This window comes from Haliaeetus albicilla, chromosome 7 (assembly GCF_947461875.1).
Source record: "Haliaeetus albicilla chromosome 7, bHalAlb1.1, whole genome shotgun sequence".
NCBI lineage: Eukaryota > Metazoa > Chordata > Aves > Accipitriformes > Accipitridae > Haliaeetus > Haliaeetus albicilla.
In genome coordinates, this window is record NC_091489.1 from 29,678,645 (window position 1) to 29,695,980 (window position 17,336).

The 17,336-nt window shown below is 41.4% G+C and overlaps 1 protein-coding gene across 4 annotated transcripts in view; it reads right to left on the minus strand.

Annotated features, from left to right (window-relative positions):
* MACROD2 (mono-ADP ribosylhydrolase 2) overlaps positions 1-17,336 on the minus strand; it is a 942,372-nt gene that overhangs the window by 82,754 nt on the left and 842,282 nt on the right. For 3 of the 4 annotated variants that reach the window (XM_069787546.1, XM_069787545.1, XM_069787544.1), the window contains exon 9: positions 7,088-7,169. In XM_069787546.1, the coding sequence (XP_069643647.1) occupies positions 7,088-7,169 (82 nt within the window). Of the gene's footprint in view, positions 1-7,087; positions 7,170-14,817; positions 14,911-17,336 lie in introns of all 4 variants that reach the window. The other variant, XM_069787543.1, reaches the window with a different exon arrangement.

The window sequence follows — 17,336 nt, forward strand, 5'->3', positions numbered from 1 at the left end:
TGTCAGCAGCCAGCCAGGAAATAATTCAGAAGGGATCGTACCAGGAAGTTTTATTATGATTCAAACTGGAGCAGGAAACTGCCCATTAACTTTTTACTAGGTACTGGAAACCCACTGCCATGTTAGAAGGTGCTAGGAACCCTCTCTTGGTCTGTGTGTCTCTTAAGATGCTAAAATAGTATCTAAGCCATCAGTTACATACTCTGCCTCCCCACCACTGCTCCTGAGCTTGTTCATCCTCCTGCACTACAGTGAGACACTGGCAAAAGGGGCTAAGACAGGCAACCCCAATGAGTGATAGGACTGGCACAGTCATTGCTATGGCAAATGAAGACAAAAAGCCACAGAAAAATTTTGTTTCACAGTTTTATGAACACTTTTAGCTTTTAGTTAGCTTAAGATTTTATGAGGTAAGTTGTTTCAGACACATTTTGAAATGGACAGATATTTTAAGCATTATGGCTATATTAAACTTTTGGATTGAGAACAATTTTTACAGCATCCTATTTATGCTGGAGTGTACTTTATCAGGATCTGCAGGTGCTGAGACAGAGAGAGAGAGCGCAAAGCCAGCATCCTATTCTGGTGCACAGGCTCCTCCAGCTCCCCCACGTGGGTAGTGTTTCCTTTGAAGCTTCCAATACTGAGGGACAAGGAACCACCACGGGAAACAGCCTATCCCCAGCTGTTTTGAATTAAGTCCTTCAGTGAGGGGTCTTGCAGAAGTCATCTGAGGATAACATCCTCCAATATAAAGACAGCTCAAAGGAGTGCAGAGAGCATTTCACATCCATGTGAGTGTGCCACAGCTTCTCCAAAGCCACTGCGGCCTTCCACCCACCAAAAAATCCTCACTCATTTCTGCCTGAACACAAGACTCCCCCCCCGCCCTCATTTCCAGTCGGGGGCGGGGGGGGGGGCACATTGAATGCTGGCACGGAGTCCAGACCCAGCCGGATGGCTGTGAATGCATAAATACTGAGTGGTACCCTGGTACGCTCTCAGTGGCTTGATATGTAGCCCTAGAAAGGAAAGGGATGCATGGTCATGCACCCATCTCATTGCACATTCACCATCTGAAAACCCAAGCGGGATCTCAAAGTGACAGGTCAAAAGTTTCACAAGCCAGAGAAACCAGAGTGTCCCCTGAGCACCCCAATACAACAGCAGGGATTGCAGCTTCATCAGAACTGTGGGGACAGGGAAGCTAGACTTGTTTTGCTCCTTCCAGCAAACAGGCCTGGGTTGCAGGTGATCCTGCCCACAGCCAGGGCACAGGCCACAGACTGTGACACCACATCCCAATCTGCTGCTGCTGTGGCTGGTCACTGCGGCTCTGTCCCAGCTTCTGCTCAGCCCTGGACATGGTCATGTACCCACAGCAGGTGTCTGGGCACAAATTTAGGCTCCGTGCCATCAGCAAGGACCCAGCCCATACACAGTGCCTTGAAAGCTTTGTGAGGGAAAGCAGCGAAGAAAGGGAGATGACTGTCTGACTGCCGGTAGTTTAAACCTGTGAAAACACGGGCAGTTATCAGCTGTGAACAGGACAACCTGAAAAATCTGCATGGAGACGGGAAAAGTAGCTGCAACCAAAACCTTCAGGACGGCCCTCAGTGATCAGGAGAAGGCCAAAAGGATTTCAAACTCCCTCAACTCTTACTCCCTAACGTCCGTTTCCAGGGGGCTCCAAGCCCCCGTGGCCTTTGCACACCTGCCTGAACCAGTCAGAAGAACCAGAGCCTCGTGACTTACAAGACAAATCACCACTCAGGTGAAATCTCAGATAAAGGATATCAGGTACTTCCAGTAAACTGCTTGGCACCTATCCACATAGTAAAATAAAGCCCATGAAAAATATTTTGTGGAATACATTCAGGTGATGAATTAAGGAAACGAATCGGCTCATGAACACTGCAAATGCAAATAGAGAGGCTAAATTTATCAAACAAATTACCCATTTGATACAGGATTACTTACTAAGGGCTAACTTATGATTCCTTTGCTCACACTGAGGACTGCTTCAGCCGCAGCGAAGTCTGCCATATTAAGTGGAGAGGGCGATGCTTCTCAATACCAGTACAGAAATTACAATCTCTGCTTAAGAGTTCACTCACGTATTAGTGCAGGGATCTGCCTTTTTAATACAAAGCCCTTCATTCAGCCATTTAGACAATTTCCAGTTTGATTCCAAGCCTGGTAGATCTCTTAACAATGAATTTCCTCTGCAGTTGTAATATATTTGCACATTTATGCACAACTAGGATGCTGTGCATCCTCCTGAAGTAACAGGAGGATTAATATAAGACAGTAGTTCTAATCCCTATGCTTTAGGTAGGGGAGACAGTGTTTTCGTCAACTAGGATAAAAGCAGAAAATGCATCAAATGTCATAACCTGGAACAAAGGGGAAAGAAACTTTTTTCAAGATGAAGCAATTTCTCTCTCTTTTTCCTAACACCAACTGATATGGCTCAAAATAAATGAACAAGCTCTCGGGCTCAGTATCCTTTCATTAGCTCTGAAAGGACATGGAGTCTAAAAGCTTGCATCTTCCATCTATCAAGTGGTCTAATAAAAGTGCAAACCTGTCCTCTCTCTAACAATTTTAGCAATGCTTTAGTGAAGTAATTTTATTACTCTGTTTAAAGTAGTGAGAATGTAATATAACCTTGAATGCTGCAGCTTCACTGTACATACCCTTTATAGCATTATTTTTGCCTAAAGAACATTTTCAGAAAAAATTATTCCCCTCTCCAATCCACTGATAACAGGTGGTAGATTTAGAAATACTTTAAGCATTACAATTTAAGATAAACCTTTCATAATATACAACAGCCACCATGAAAAATAAGCATTTGCTAAAGGTCCTTACAAGATTATCTATCTGACATATTAAGTAGCTAGGTATACACAGTACACAGGAGGGGAAAAAAAAAAAGGTATCTTTGCCCTCAGCTGGCAACTGTTTACAAATACTGTTAATTTTACTTCTACGAATAGCATCCTAGAAGTACATATCACTCTAAGGTAAATATTGGTAAATCTAGCTTTCCAAGGGGGACTATTTTTATACCATTTTCTGGCCAGTCTTATAAATATATATATATTTAGCAATAAGCATAATGCCTAGTATCTACGCTCCATGCAGAATTCTGTTAGAAGAAACAATGAATTCCAAGAGAAAAAATAGTATATCAGCTCCTTTCCCGGAAAGCTCACTCATAATACTAGTAATGAATCCAGCAATGTAAGAACTACACATCTGAGCCAGAACTGCAGGCAAAGGTATTTTATTTGCATGAAAGAGATGTAGCAAGACATTCTATTCTCTCAGATTTAGCAGAGAGAATTTCCCAACACAGGTGAAGGGAGAATGCCTGGGCTGTCTCTTTCCACTAGGACATAGGACTCAATTGGTAAAAAGAAAAAAAAAATAATAATAAAAAAATCAAATCACTGTTTGTTGCACCTAATATGTTAAAACAGTGATCAATCTTAAGCACAGAACGTTGGTTGTTCTATCAAAACAGTCTTCCACCCTCGCTCTTTTTCTACCGGGACATACAAAAACTTCTCAGCAAAACTCCAGAGGTTCAACAGAAAATTCTGCATGGACCAGGACCTTTTACTTTCTAAACCAGTGCTTTTCTGGACAACCACTAGGATGAGATCCTAAATCTGAGTTAAAGATTAAGTGGCGCTCCCCCTCAGAGCATGCTGGCTTTGGCTCAGGTTCTGTACAGGCTACTGATTACTGAGATTAAATCAGAAACATTGAGACTGTGACAACTGGTCTGTTACTGAACAGCTTTGCTACACTCCTAAGATATGAAATTACTTAGAAGTCTGCCTGTTCCCCCTATATATTTAAAGTTTGCAAATGACAAGGCTCTTGGCAGTTGTCTTAATATCAGTACTATTACTCGACTAATTTCTTTGGCATTCCACTCGCAAAATAGGCCTAATGATATGTTCGACTAATGGAACCATTTCCCTATATCTATATTCCACTTACTCTAATGCACTGAGGTGTAACTCTAGCTTCATTTCATTATCACTTGACTAGCTCAAGCACTTGGATGTCTTTTTGGATTTATTAATGCACTGGGTTTAAAGTAATAACTATTTATGTATATAACTCCATGACTATATTCTTCTTTCTAAGCATTTTTGTCCACATCTACTAAAGTAGATGTAATTCATAATGTTTCTGAATGCGAGACACACTTTTAAAATGTCTTGATGTTTTCTCTCTAAGCTTAAAGCAATATAATCAGTGTTATTCTCTCCTGCGAGTGTTCAGATAGTGTCCTATCAATTTAAATTTTGGGCAAGTCTATCCTTAAAGACTTTCATTTCACTACGTTAATAGATTCACTTAAAAACAAAACCAAACCACTAGAGTTTTGGCAATTCCTTCCACAGTCTAAATATCAGGAATTTATTGTCAAAGGTAGAGACAGTTGCTAATTCCTTGACACAGAGCCATGTTGACTAAGTCCTCTGTGCAAGAAACCCATCCTGCAGAGAGATGGAACATCCCTACAGTAGGAGAGTCTGCTGATAACTCGTCAAAGTCTACTATGTTAAATGCAGATGGCAATTCACAAGAGACCAGAAAAAAGGAACAAATAGCAGACATGATAGTCATCTGGTGATCACTGTCCAGACCTTCAGCTGATGTTCTCACCAGCAGGCTACAGGCAATTTAGGATGGGGATGACTTCAGCTGACATCTGTTGAAGTTGTGGTACCCTGTGGAAAAGTGTCCATTCAAGACAGCAGTGAAAGCCTGAGACTGTATATTAATCATTAGGGCACCGCTCCAGGAGAGAGACACAGACACTGATCATTTCTCCAGGGACACTAATGGAGAGTCATTTGGGTAGCACATGTCCTTCCTGCCTCCTCACAAGCTGAAGATCTAAGTGATTCCTGTACAGGCGTACCAAACGTCCGTGGTGATACAAGGCATTAAAATCAGATCTTCCGAATCACTGACTCCTGACCTAACCATAGGAAATCCTTCACTGAGTCAGGGATAAAGTTTCAGATGCTAAACTAGTTCCTTTTAAAGCTCCAGCTCACCAGCCAGCAGGTGCTCAGGTCCTTCTGGAAACCAGCATCATTAAGGCATATCAAATCTGGTATTGAGAATCATTAGTTATAAGAAAATTGCAGCAGGGAGCCTATGAAAATGTGTCCTAAGATCTTTTAGCAATCTATACCAAATTGTGGCTGCTGAGAACTAAAACATCTTTCTCTGAACAGCTGTCTCTGTAACCACTGGATCAACCTTTTGCATAGTCACATACCTGCAAACCACTGGATTGGCTGCACCTTAGAGGGTCCCCACTATGACCACCTCTCTATGGTCACATATCAAATTCCCAGTTTTAATTCAAGCAAAAAACCTGTAAATTTTCCATGCATGAGAATAAACATACTTTTAAAACTATGGTACAACTGATCATCTACATAATGTGGTGTAATGCAATTACAAGTCTTTATATAACATGACACCCAACCACACAGGTCCGCTGTAGACAGGAGTTCAACAATGTCAGGTTTTGAAAAGCCCAAAAAAGAAATAAATCTCCCATCTTAGTCTCTTTTCCCCTTTGGGCTTGCCATCCTTCAACTTTGAAGCATCTTCTTGTCTCTCAGGCTTTCAAACCCAAGTGGGTTTTACACTTATAACAATACCAGGCTTTAATCCATGATTTCAAAGACCTTAACGATGAAGGTGAGTATTAAATACTCTAATTTGTTGACAAATTGACACTGTAGTCTACTCTCACTTAATCTGAAGGGCAGGGACAGAGCCAGCAACAGTAGGCAGGGTAGTGCCACTTTATGCTATGTGTTGGGGTACACTGTCAAAAAAAAAATAATCACACAATGAATGGATTAGACATGAATGCAGTCTTTGAAATGCATGTTCAGTGTGCTCCAGACAAAAATATTATTAAGCGGTTAGACACCATTCTACGCTACCTGAATAATTCAATAGGTCTTTAAGTTTCAGCTGCCAATCATTGCGAACTGGAGATTACAAAGTCATCTGCAAAATGCTTTGTTCTAGTAAGATGAGACAGCAACATCACAATTTCCATACTACCAGCCAAAGCAAAATGAAAACACTGTGGCTACTGTGACAACATGGTCCTGTAGAATTAATGGAGACTCACAACAAACCACATCAAAGCTCTGCTTTCTGTTCCTCAAAGGCCCTTTCCACCAGACAGACGGCGTGGGGCGTATTTAAGTGACTGCCACTTCTGAAATGGGTGATAAACCAAAATACTGAAATCTGGATCTTGCCTCATATAGCAGGACTGATGTCATAGAAAACAAAATAAAATGGGAGAAGATTAGGGTTAATAAAAAACTGAACACATTTCTAATGATATATGATAAAAATAAATCACAGGCATATGGAGGGAGAGGGGGATTAACAAATTTACTTTCCACCAGGTTTTCCTAAATTCTAGAAAGTAACCTCCTGTGTGAAATGTAAGATGAATGGCTAACATTTCCCAAGTGCTCTGGTGAGAGCCATCTTTCTCCCATTCATTCTTGCACAGGGACAGCTCAAGTTTAAAGTTCCCATTCAGACACAGTTGGGCTCTAACCCCTGCGGTATCTTTTCAGACCCAGAGAAACCCTACCAGCATCATTAATGAAAGAGCAAAGCATGTACAAAGAGCATGGAAAAGCAATACACACTAGGAGCTATATACATTAGTGCAAATCATTTTCTTCTGCGAGTCAAGAGACCCAGTGCCACACACCAGGTTTCGGGACGAGATATGGATACAGCAGAGAATGAAGAAACTAGCTATACTGAGCATACAAAAGCAGGCCTTGACTTTGCAAAAGCAGTATCACAAGCAGTTTTACCGTTTCACAAATTTTAAATGTCTGCATTTGTCCAGGATCAGAGCCTCTATGAGCAGCTGATCTTTAAAGAAAGTTCACATTTTAATATTTGGCTTAGGCAGGGAAAGAATAAAGGACGCCAACTGTTGTCTTCTTGCTGCATCATTTTTTAAAGTCAGATGGCGCTCAATTACTATACCTACCTAGAGGAAAAAACTCGCCCATTTTCTTCTTGAAAATTTTGTAGTCAACCTCCAAAAAGACGCAGAAGATGATACGATCCACCTGTAAGAAACAAAATTATTCACAGTGAAATGATAGCAATCATAAACATTGGCAATAATAGTTAATAAAAGCAAAGAAACTTTTAAGCCAACATGCTTTTATGCTCCAGGCAAGCAAGAAAACATCACAGGGATGCATGTTTTGACTTTATTGTGTGTCTGTGTTGTAATTTATAAAGTAACATTTGCAATCACAGCTCACAACTGTATTCTTTGTCAACTGCCTCTTGTTTATGCAAACCACTCTTGAGCACAGTATAAATGACTTTTGGCATTCTAGATGAGTACTGGGATGCAATGTTTGATGAAAGAGTCACATGGGAGGCTTCTAATAAGCATACAAAAGAGTAAATGGATAAGCAAAGAGCTCTTTTTCCAATCCTTGTCCGACAAACCTATTTGCAAAACCATTTAGTATTTTAAAATGGCTTTAAAAGGTTTCATGCGGTTTTAATTTACATGAAACCACTTACTCTTGCTATAATACGAGCAGAATGCAGCAAAAACAAAAGCTGATTAGATGACAGGTAGCACACGGGGTAAATAAAACATTTAATATGCCATCTACTTAGTGAGGCTGAGCATATCAATGAAACCACAGCCCATAATGTATGCGCCACCCACCAATGATTTCAAATAAATTGTTTGGGAGATCATTGTATGTGAAAGGCTTTTCTAAAAGAGACCAAAAAAAGGCCAAACAAAATAAAAACCAAACAGAATTCCAAAGCCTTTAAGACTGAAAAACACCCGTGCTGGACTTCACTCTAGCCTTGCTATTTCTTTATCTGTTTGCACAGCACAGCACAAACTGCCTCTGCAGCCAAAACCCAGATCCAGGAGGGAGCTGTGGAAGTCAAAAAGACCCTCCCATGGCTGAGCTGAGGGACCTGCAACCCAGTAATCAATTTTTTTCTGAAGTGCGTGAGAGCTTAACCAGAAAGGGATGAAGCCCAAGCAATAGGAAATTCAGCATCTTGGCTGGCATTATGCTGTCCTCATGTCTCCATGGGCAGTAAACTGATCTGTTGTAGCAGAGCTCCTCAAGAGCACCTTTGCACGTGCTAGAAAAAGCACCAGCCTCTCCTCTGCAGGGAAACCAGCAGGAGGAATGCTCTTAAAAAAAATGCCTTCTTTCCCTTATCTTCAGTAGAAAATGCTGTCCTTTTGTTAGAGCTGCTCTTCAAAGCAAAGTACAAGTCTTGGCTTCAAAGATACCATTATGCTGAGCAGCTCAGGACATCATTTTAGAGCTCATTTTGGAGCAGCCTGGTAGAATACAGAAGGGAACAAGAGCAGGCGATAATCGGTTATGCTGGAAAATGCTAGTAGTCACTAACAAGAACATCTCTGAATCAAAGCTGACTAACAAACCTGAAAGAGCAAGCTAGGCAGGAAATATGAGACTGAAGGTACAGGTTATGTGGGTGTTAAGGAAGAAAGAGGCTTGTGAGTAGGAGAGAAAGCAGCAGGGCAGAGCTTGGGCGGATGCTGCTTGCTGGGCAAGCATATCAGCAGATTTATGAGCAAGAAAACTGCCTGTTGCTATCTGCTCATATGATGTTCACAGAAACAAGCTGTTCTTGTGCATCCCTTGTAAACAAGCCAGGCTAGATCTTAAAAATATGCTGGACTGTGTCATCAGCTACTTTTCACAAAGGATATAATAAAGAACCCAAATACTGGTTAAGTGCTCAAGCCAAAAAGCCATACTCATCTGTGTACTCACAAATTTGTAACGTAAGGCACTGGTGGCCAGAGGTGCCGCATTTTACGTATACGAGAGTTACTACCCAAGTGAAGTTGTGTGTTTTCAGGAGGGAAGCTTTAGACAGTGAATGCTTAAATTACATTTGTTGTTAAAATTGGTTTAGGATAGTGCTGGGGTGATGCTAGATTGTCATCTTCTATCTCCACCTCCCAAGCGGAGCAGATATTCAAGCATTACAGTGATAGGCCCAATATGTGAACCAGGACAGACAAAAGGGCAAGGATGGAAACTTATAAACCAGAGGAGCAATGATATTCCCATGCAGAGAAGTTCTGAGTCATCTTGCTCTCTATATAGTCTTATATTCTCTGCTGTAAATACTACAGACATTTCCCTCATTTTATATAGTTCCACTTCTCAAGGTGTTCCCTTTACTTTTATTTATTCTGTGCAGTTGACAATGATAAAACTTCTGCAATCTTGAGAATTTCTACTACTTCTAGTATAATTCCTTAATTTAAAGATAGTGAATCTCTCTAAAAGCGGCAGACTATTTCAAAATTTCTAGCCTCCTGACTGTATACTTCCTATATATAAACTTTTTCTCACACCAAGAAGAAATTGAACAAGTGCTCTATTTTTAAGTATGCATAAGATACTGTAATGACAGCTGAAATCCTGTGTTTATCTGATTGAATGGCATGTGTTGGCAGATAGTAAATCTGAAATTAAACCATATTCTATCATCCTGCCAGTCATTGACTATTTTATCTAACATCCCCAGCTAAAATAACTCAAAATTAGATATGGAAAGTAACCCTTGCCCTCACTGTTCCAATTCCAGCTACAATAAGGAAAGGTTTAATCCAAGTGACTCCAAACCCGCCTTGCCTGCTGGCTCACAAAAGCTCAGCAGGCCTTTTGAGATGCGCACTTATGAAAGCCGCTCCTTATTCAAAGAGGAAATCTCTCCTCTCATGTGGCTAGGAAATGCCAACTTGATTAGACGTTTCATGCTGCACCTTTACAGAGGGCAGGGAGTAGCCCTCAGGGACTTCCCCCAGCATGCCCAGGGAGCCCCCAGCACCTTTTGTAGGTGCCCGGCTCCTCCACAGCTGACCAAGCACCACTCAACTGCAGCAAAAGTTTAAAGGAGCTGCAAGTTGAAGGTATTAAAGCTCATCCTTGATTGACAGCTCTTTTTTGGAGGCCAGTATTAAAATCAACCATCCCCTGTCAGAGCCTGATTAAATTCTGCTCGCTTCACAGCTATGAATAGGTGGATCAAAGAACCCCCAAATCAAGAGTGCCGCAACACAGGAAGAAGGGAGTTAAATTGCATGAGCTGTTCACTTAGTAGGCAGCTTCACAGCTCAAGGCTGTGAGTACACTGATTTTTTTTTTTTTTTTTCCCCCCCATTTTCTTGGGCCCTGCTCTCCTTGCCAGTCTCCATTTAATTTTGAGGGGGGATACGTTCCCAGCAGTTTTGTTAGCTGCACCTGATAAGGATCAGTAAACTTCTGGGGCTCTACATGGCTCACAGGGCTCAGGCTGTTTTGCAGTGGAATGGACCCAGAGTCAGTCATTAATGCCAGGATTCTACAAGGATACAGCCAAATCTCATGAACTGAAAACCCCTCCACTGGGTATAAAAACACTGTTGGTCTTAATAGCAGCAGCATTGATCTTAATACAAAGAAGCTAGCAAAAATATTTCCTCCTGATTTTTGTTCATTGGGGTTTTGCCTTTGGTTTTTTCCCCAGTAAATTTGAGAGCGCTTTGCATAAGTTTACTGGTGGGTTAATGCACCTTGGGTTAGTTCACTCACAGACCACTAATGGTCTAGAAGAGCTCCGTGGGAGGCTGGGGTGGGCGGGTGCTCAGGGACTGTACTGTCACGACAGCACACGAACAATGAAAAGCTGCCGAGGGTCCCACAAACCACACGGCTGAGCTGGGAGCTGCACCCCTCCATGGCAGCCGAGCTCTGCCGACACACAGACACTGCCAACCAGAGACAGCTCTGCCCACAGAAGGCAAACGGAGCAAGGCGGACATGCACCACTTGAAGAAATAATTGCAAGCCTCGCCACATCCAAAGCCACAATAAAACAAGAGTCTGCTGACGCCTTCTGGCAACTTTACACTGGTTTTTTTTATGGATTCTTTGAGAAGAAAAAAAGCCCTGCCTTCCCTGCAAACTAAAAGTGCACATCAAGTTCCCTAATGGACCCTTCCTGCTCCTGCAGCGTGGGGGACAACACTGCATGCGTACGCGCATATCTGTGCGTGCAGCCACTGATATAGGAGGAGCTTATACTCTACAGCTGTACCTACATACATTTTAGGATCAAAAATGTGTCTGTTTCTATCTCAGCTGTTTTGCTGTGGCCTCTGGCAGGTTGTCCAGACAGTAATACTTAGCTGTGCACTTATACATCACTACAAAGAGGTATTGCCAAGTACAATACACAGGGCACGCCAAATGTTGTCATACATATAGCTGTATGTATACCCAGGTGCCAAGCTGTGTATATCAAGCACAAATTTGAAGCAGAAAACTGATCAAAAGACATTTTAGACTATTTTATCTAATGAGTGTTTCCATGTCATTGCCACCTTGTGTCCTAACAAATAACAGCTCACAATGAAATTAAATCCAACTGCATTTCAGCACTCCCAAGTATTTCATGTGCATCCCCAGTACCAAGACATTCACCCAGCCAGCAGTGACTGCTTTTTATTATGTGTGACAACAAGTTTCATCATAAATTTTACCAGAAAATACACAATAGAAAAACAATGCTAACTTGTAAAAAATGTTTCCCAATCCCAAATCAAATTAATGGTAACAAACAACAAAGAGAATGAAGCAGCTTTCTGTTCTTTGTGCGTGTAGCAAATCCCTTTTATGAAATGCCCTTGCCTGATCCCACCAGGACCTATTGTCATAAGGCGATGGTGAACACCAGAAGCCTGCTGTAACAGTTTTAGTTTATCAAACATTTTGTGGACTTAATTCAAACTCATTGTAGCCAAACAGAGGCTTTTTATTGACTTCAGTGTGCTTGGATCAGTGCCTATACTCCATAACACCAGAAATAACATTTACCTCCTTAAGAATTAAAGTTCTTCTGATATTCAAATTTCATTACCCTAAATCTTCAGATACTTTCTCAAACATATCCTTAACAGTCACAGTTCAGAGCTGCCTGTACCCATTAAGACTGCTTGACTACCATGCCTGTAAGGAAGAAGCCCTGAACCTTCAACTGTGCTGCAATCCCACATTTTCCCTCTGTTTGGACTGTGGCTGCTTGGGCAGCCCCGTTGGCTTTCAATGCCTGACAAGACTTCCCTTGTAGACACCAGTAGGAACAAAGTCACCTAAGTCAGGTTTCCAAGGCATGCTCTCGTGGAATCAAAATCTCAGTTGTGGGAAGCAAAGAATAAGGAGGAAGAGATTTTTAATGCACCACAGGATCAGGCTATGAGTGTCCTAGCCGGTCGCTGCACACTGTGTAAAATTTCTTCTATTTCTGCGGCGAGGGCTCAGTTTGCTGTTCTGAAGTCCAAATCTCGCTTGCTCGCTAGCTCTTCTTCAGGGACCTCATTTTCCATCTTGTTCTTCTCTGGTTTTCTGACAGAGTTCCTCCCTGCCCAGGGCTGAGCTGACACATTGAACTGACTACATGCAGAGGTATACTTCAAAGAGACCGACATCTGTTTCTGTCCCCTTAAAGTACTGGTAAATGATGCTCTTGATGCTGACAGTCTCCCCTTCAGCCTACCCTCTGCCCAATCTGATCCTCTGGTAATCCTGTTGCAACCAACTAACAGATGGAAATACCAGCTTTGTAAAATAACACAGGCATCTGCCATATCCCTTGCAGCAGCTGTGATCCACTTTGTCAGAGGCACTGCCTTTCCTGAGCACCATGCACATCTGGCCAGCTGTCCAGATAGCAGTCTGCCTGACCGAAAACAAAGAGCAGAGAAGACTGCATCCCATTTGGGAATGAGCCATGATCGAGGCCAGAAGTTTTCACACACTCCTTTGAAAGGTGAATGCTTCAGGCCCTATAAAAACTACTCATTTCATAGTATCGTAAATTAAAATTCAGCCTCCTGATATTACTATGAATTTCACAGAAACCATTAAAGCATAGAGCATAGCTGACTGCTCCTTTCGGCATGACATCATGGTCTATAATTGCAGAATTACTCTCAAAAAGAACTTCAGTCAAATATTTAAGGCAAATACAAAGCTTTGGCGCCACTTCCATCCTCCTAACAAGATTTAAGTGGGGCAGAGGTGTCAGACTGGTTATACGGTGAATTTGACAATCAATGAACTGTGTGATGATGTTCACAAAGCAATTCATCTAGCCCTTAAGATCTTTATACCTGGCCTAGCTTCAAATCCACTGCAGACCTGAGTCAAAACACCCCCCCCATTTACTTGGAACTTGCAGCCACCCAAATGAGCCCAGCTTCAGGCAAAGAGACAATCTCTAGATCACCCTTCATTCCTGCTGGTGGAGGGAGAAAGATGTACTCTCAGGACAAAGCTCTTTGATTTTCATGGATTTGAGTTTTGAGATTCTTTGAATCCAAAGCAAAAACCTAAATAAAAATCCACATTACTGTAAACCTCCTACAAGTAATAGTATTAATGGAACGTTATGATATCACACCAAGTGCAAATACCCATTGAGGACTAGCTGTGAAGAAGCAAATCTTACTTAAACCATCATATTACCTAGGCAGTCATTGAAAGAAAAAAATAACATAAAACACATGAATTATAAAATGATTTATGCTTATCACAGATAGTATTCAGCAGATGAGGGCAAATTACTCCAGGTATCACATGGGTACCAGACACACCACTGCAGTTATCACTACGGCACAAGCCTATTTCCATATTACTGAAACACAATAAAAACCATAACACTTTCCAGTGGAGAAGCACTTTTACCCACAGATCTCAAACACAGGTAAGCATTACAGTTTTGTGACAGTTCTGATACATCTCTGCCTCCACATGGAGATTTGATGGGCCCAAGGTCACAGAGAGCAAGAGTAGTAGAACTAGACCAGGACCCTGAGATTTTTCTCCTGTTCTCTCTCAAGCAAAGATGCTACAGGGCAAAAAAAAAAAAAAAAATCCTATCAATGGTCATAAGCAAAGTTCACAAGCTTCACTGCACGCCACCAGTTTTCCTCTGGCATATCCTTTCAATGTACCCGTGTATTGTGAGAATCAATATTGATAACTCTTTTTGCCTAATGCATTGGTTGTTTTTTAAAGGTTACTTCTTCTCTGTGAGAGAATTCACTCTGCCCCTTCAATACCTTTTTAATACAGTGTATTATTCAAGGACAGGTAGAGCTTTGCCTTTTGGACCTGCTGACTCTTTGTGCTGAGCTGTTACTTTTTCGTGTGAACAAAGCACCTGCCAGACAAGCAGAGTTGCTGTCCTGAAGAAGCAATCTGGATCTAAAACAGGAAATTATGACAACATTTTTGGAAGAATTCACAAATGGTCAGCAACAAAATTGTATGTGTCCCAGCTCCATATATATTGCATGATTATATGACAAATAAGACATGATAGTCCTGTAGTGCTAATATAAACACAGTCAGACTATAAAATAACCAGTAGTTAATAGTGCACTTTTTTTGCTCAACAGCTAGAAGTTTTTTGGTTTCCTAAAGGTGAAAAAAAACTTTAAAATCAGCCTAGGATTTAAGGTAACATCTCAGTATATTTCTTTTGATGGTCACTACAACTTGTCAAGAAAGGGGCAAGAGAGTAGTTTAAAAATGCATTTGTTTTTACCAAGATATCCATCAACCTGCACAATTCACTTTTATGCCACACAAACACAATGACATAAAGCCCATTCATCTTTTTCAGCTTAATACTTACTGTCCTTTGAAGATACATGTTTGGAATATCTGAAGGCGACCTCCATTTCTCACAGTTACCAGTCATAGGGCAGCTGACACAGCCAAGATAATCCTGTATTCAGCGAAACCGGGGGAATGAATGGATTCTGATGAATGTAATTTGCTATCTCAGTGACAAATGGCAAATGTGAAGAGAGGGTATGCATGCAAATATAACTGCGTTAAATAAGGCCTTGTGAAGGATAGTACTCTGAAAATATCTGATAGGCAGTTTTACAACAACCATGCGTTTTTTAGGAGATAAATCATCAGCTTACTTAAAGTTATCATTATATCCTCATTGTGGATCTCGGCTGAATAACATGGTATTGTGGCATAGAGTGAAGCAGGGTGTTGTAATTCCATAGGCCAACTTTTTGCATTCCATTTTACCTTACAACATAAATTTTTCAGTATCTTATTAGTACAATTCAGAGTTAAATACCCCCAAATTGCTAGTAATTATAAGCATCCTAAGCCTGTTTGGGTGTCCAACCTGTGGTAGACTAATTCCCAGAAGGTGCCATGTTCCACTAACACCAAAAGCTCTTTGCTGGATCCCCTGAGACTGAGGTGTCACTTGCATTCTTGAGGTTTTTACCAGTTTTGTTGTAGTACCACATAATATCTACCAATACAATTTCCACTTCTTCCCAGGGAGAAGGAGAATCAGCACTACTTGCTCAGAGTCCACCACTCAAGAAAAAAGAATATGCTTGAAACTAGAAACGTAATCTCCTCCTTGCCATCATCTTTGTGGCTGCTGGAAGATTCTGAATATAAAACAGTCCCAGATTTTAAAACCACACAGAGAGACCAAGTGATGGTACCTCCTACCCAGTAACTTAGGTTTGGATGCTAGAGCCAGCACACGGAGGAGGCAGAGCTGCCTGAGGCTGGGGACCAGCAGGGAGAGCAATGGGGATTCACGCCCTGGAAAGCAAAGCTCCCTACTACTGTGGCGCAGAGGCAGGGGATGGCAGGGACTTCCAGGCATTATGATAAGTCACCAGGTCCCCGAGCAGTGGGAACCACGTGTCTGTCAGTCCCCAAAAGCTCTGTCTCCCTTGCTCTTCCCTGTGGCGGGGTGGGCAGCCCCTCGTGGTGCAGGAATAGGAGCGTGCTGGCATCTTGTGGCTGGGACAGAAACGTTTGTTTCTGGCTGTGCTGCTGAGAAGCCCTGAGCAGCCTCCTGAGGATGCACAATAAATGTTTGAGCTGCAGAAAAAGAGCAGAAGAAACAGTTCCTAGAAGCAGATGATGGCTTAAATAACTTTTTAAGTGTGCTGTTACAGGCAGGGTAAATTTGCAGCCGTGATACACTCAGCAACAATTTTCTCATTAAGGTTGAGCAAAGGTTTTACCTCAGCTTAGGGATGGGGTACTTTACAACTGTTGACTGCTGTCACTAAGGCTTTTCAAATTATTTTCCAAATTACTGGCAGACGAAAAAATCCTGGCTTGTTCTTACAAAGTTGGTTTAAAATTCAACTTACTTAATTATTTCCATCAAAAGAGTCCAGATGACCCCCACATACAAAATTATACACACACCTAGAACCTGTAAGGTTTCACCTTAGAAAGCTTTGCAAAATACATCATTTGATGTAGAAGTCCCTCAAGCCTAATGCAACTGAGAGCAGTTCCTGAAAGAAGCTCGCACTGGGTAATTTCCTTGTTTGCCACTGCATTTTCTTTAATCATTCTCACCTTCATCCTACATTAACGTTCATGTTAGTTACATGAACATTTATCCAAAAGCCGTTGACTTCAAAGGTGTTTTGGATCAGTGCAGCTAAGCATTTCCCACCTTGCTGGGAAAACAACAGCAGCATTTTGGACACCAAGTTTGTCTGACTACAGCTAGGTTTCCAAAAATTCAACAAGTGTCCTAAAAACTGCACTTTTAGAGATGAAGAGTGCTCACTTAACCTGCATTAGCAGCACTACCACTGCAATCATCTGCAATGTATTGCAGGTTCTCCTCCCCAGCACCTCCATATATTCTCTATTCTTTACTCAAGGGAGAACATAAGTAGAGATAACAGTGGTGTGGAAAGTTAATAATTACTCCCCACTGAGGGGATTAAAACTCCTGTAGTGGAAGCAAAGTGAAGGGGTAACATGCCTGCTACCCAGATTATAAAGGAACAATATACACACAAAGTTTGCAAAACTCTTCTTCAAAAAGTTTGTTGTAGATAAAAAAGAACCCTTCTAAAAAAAAAATTAAAAAAAAAAAAAATTATTGCTTTCCCAAGAATATAGGCCACAATGCATTACTTGAAACAGCTCTGAAACCATTGCTCATACTAAAACCTGGACTGAATCTCATTTATGTAAATATTACCTTATCTCTCTCCTTGAAGAATATGTTTTACAATTAAGTTATCTGTCATTTATAGACCAAATCAAACTCATTAATGCAAGCTATTAAAGACCATTTTTAAAGGACAAAGGCTGATTTTCTCAAATACTGTATGTCTCTCATTCTAATGC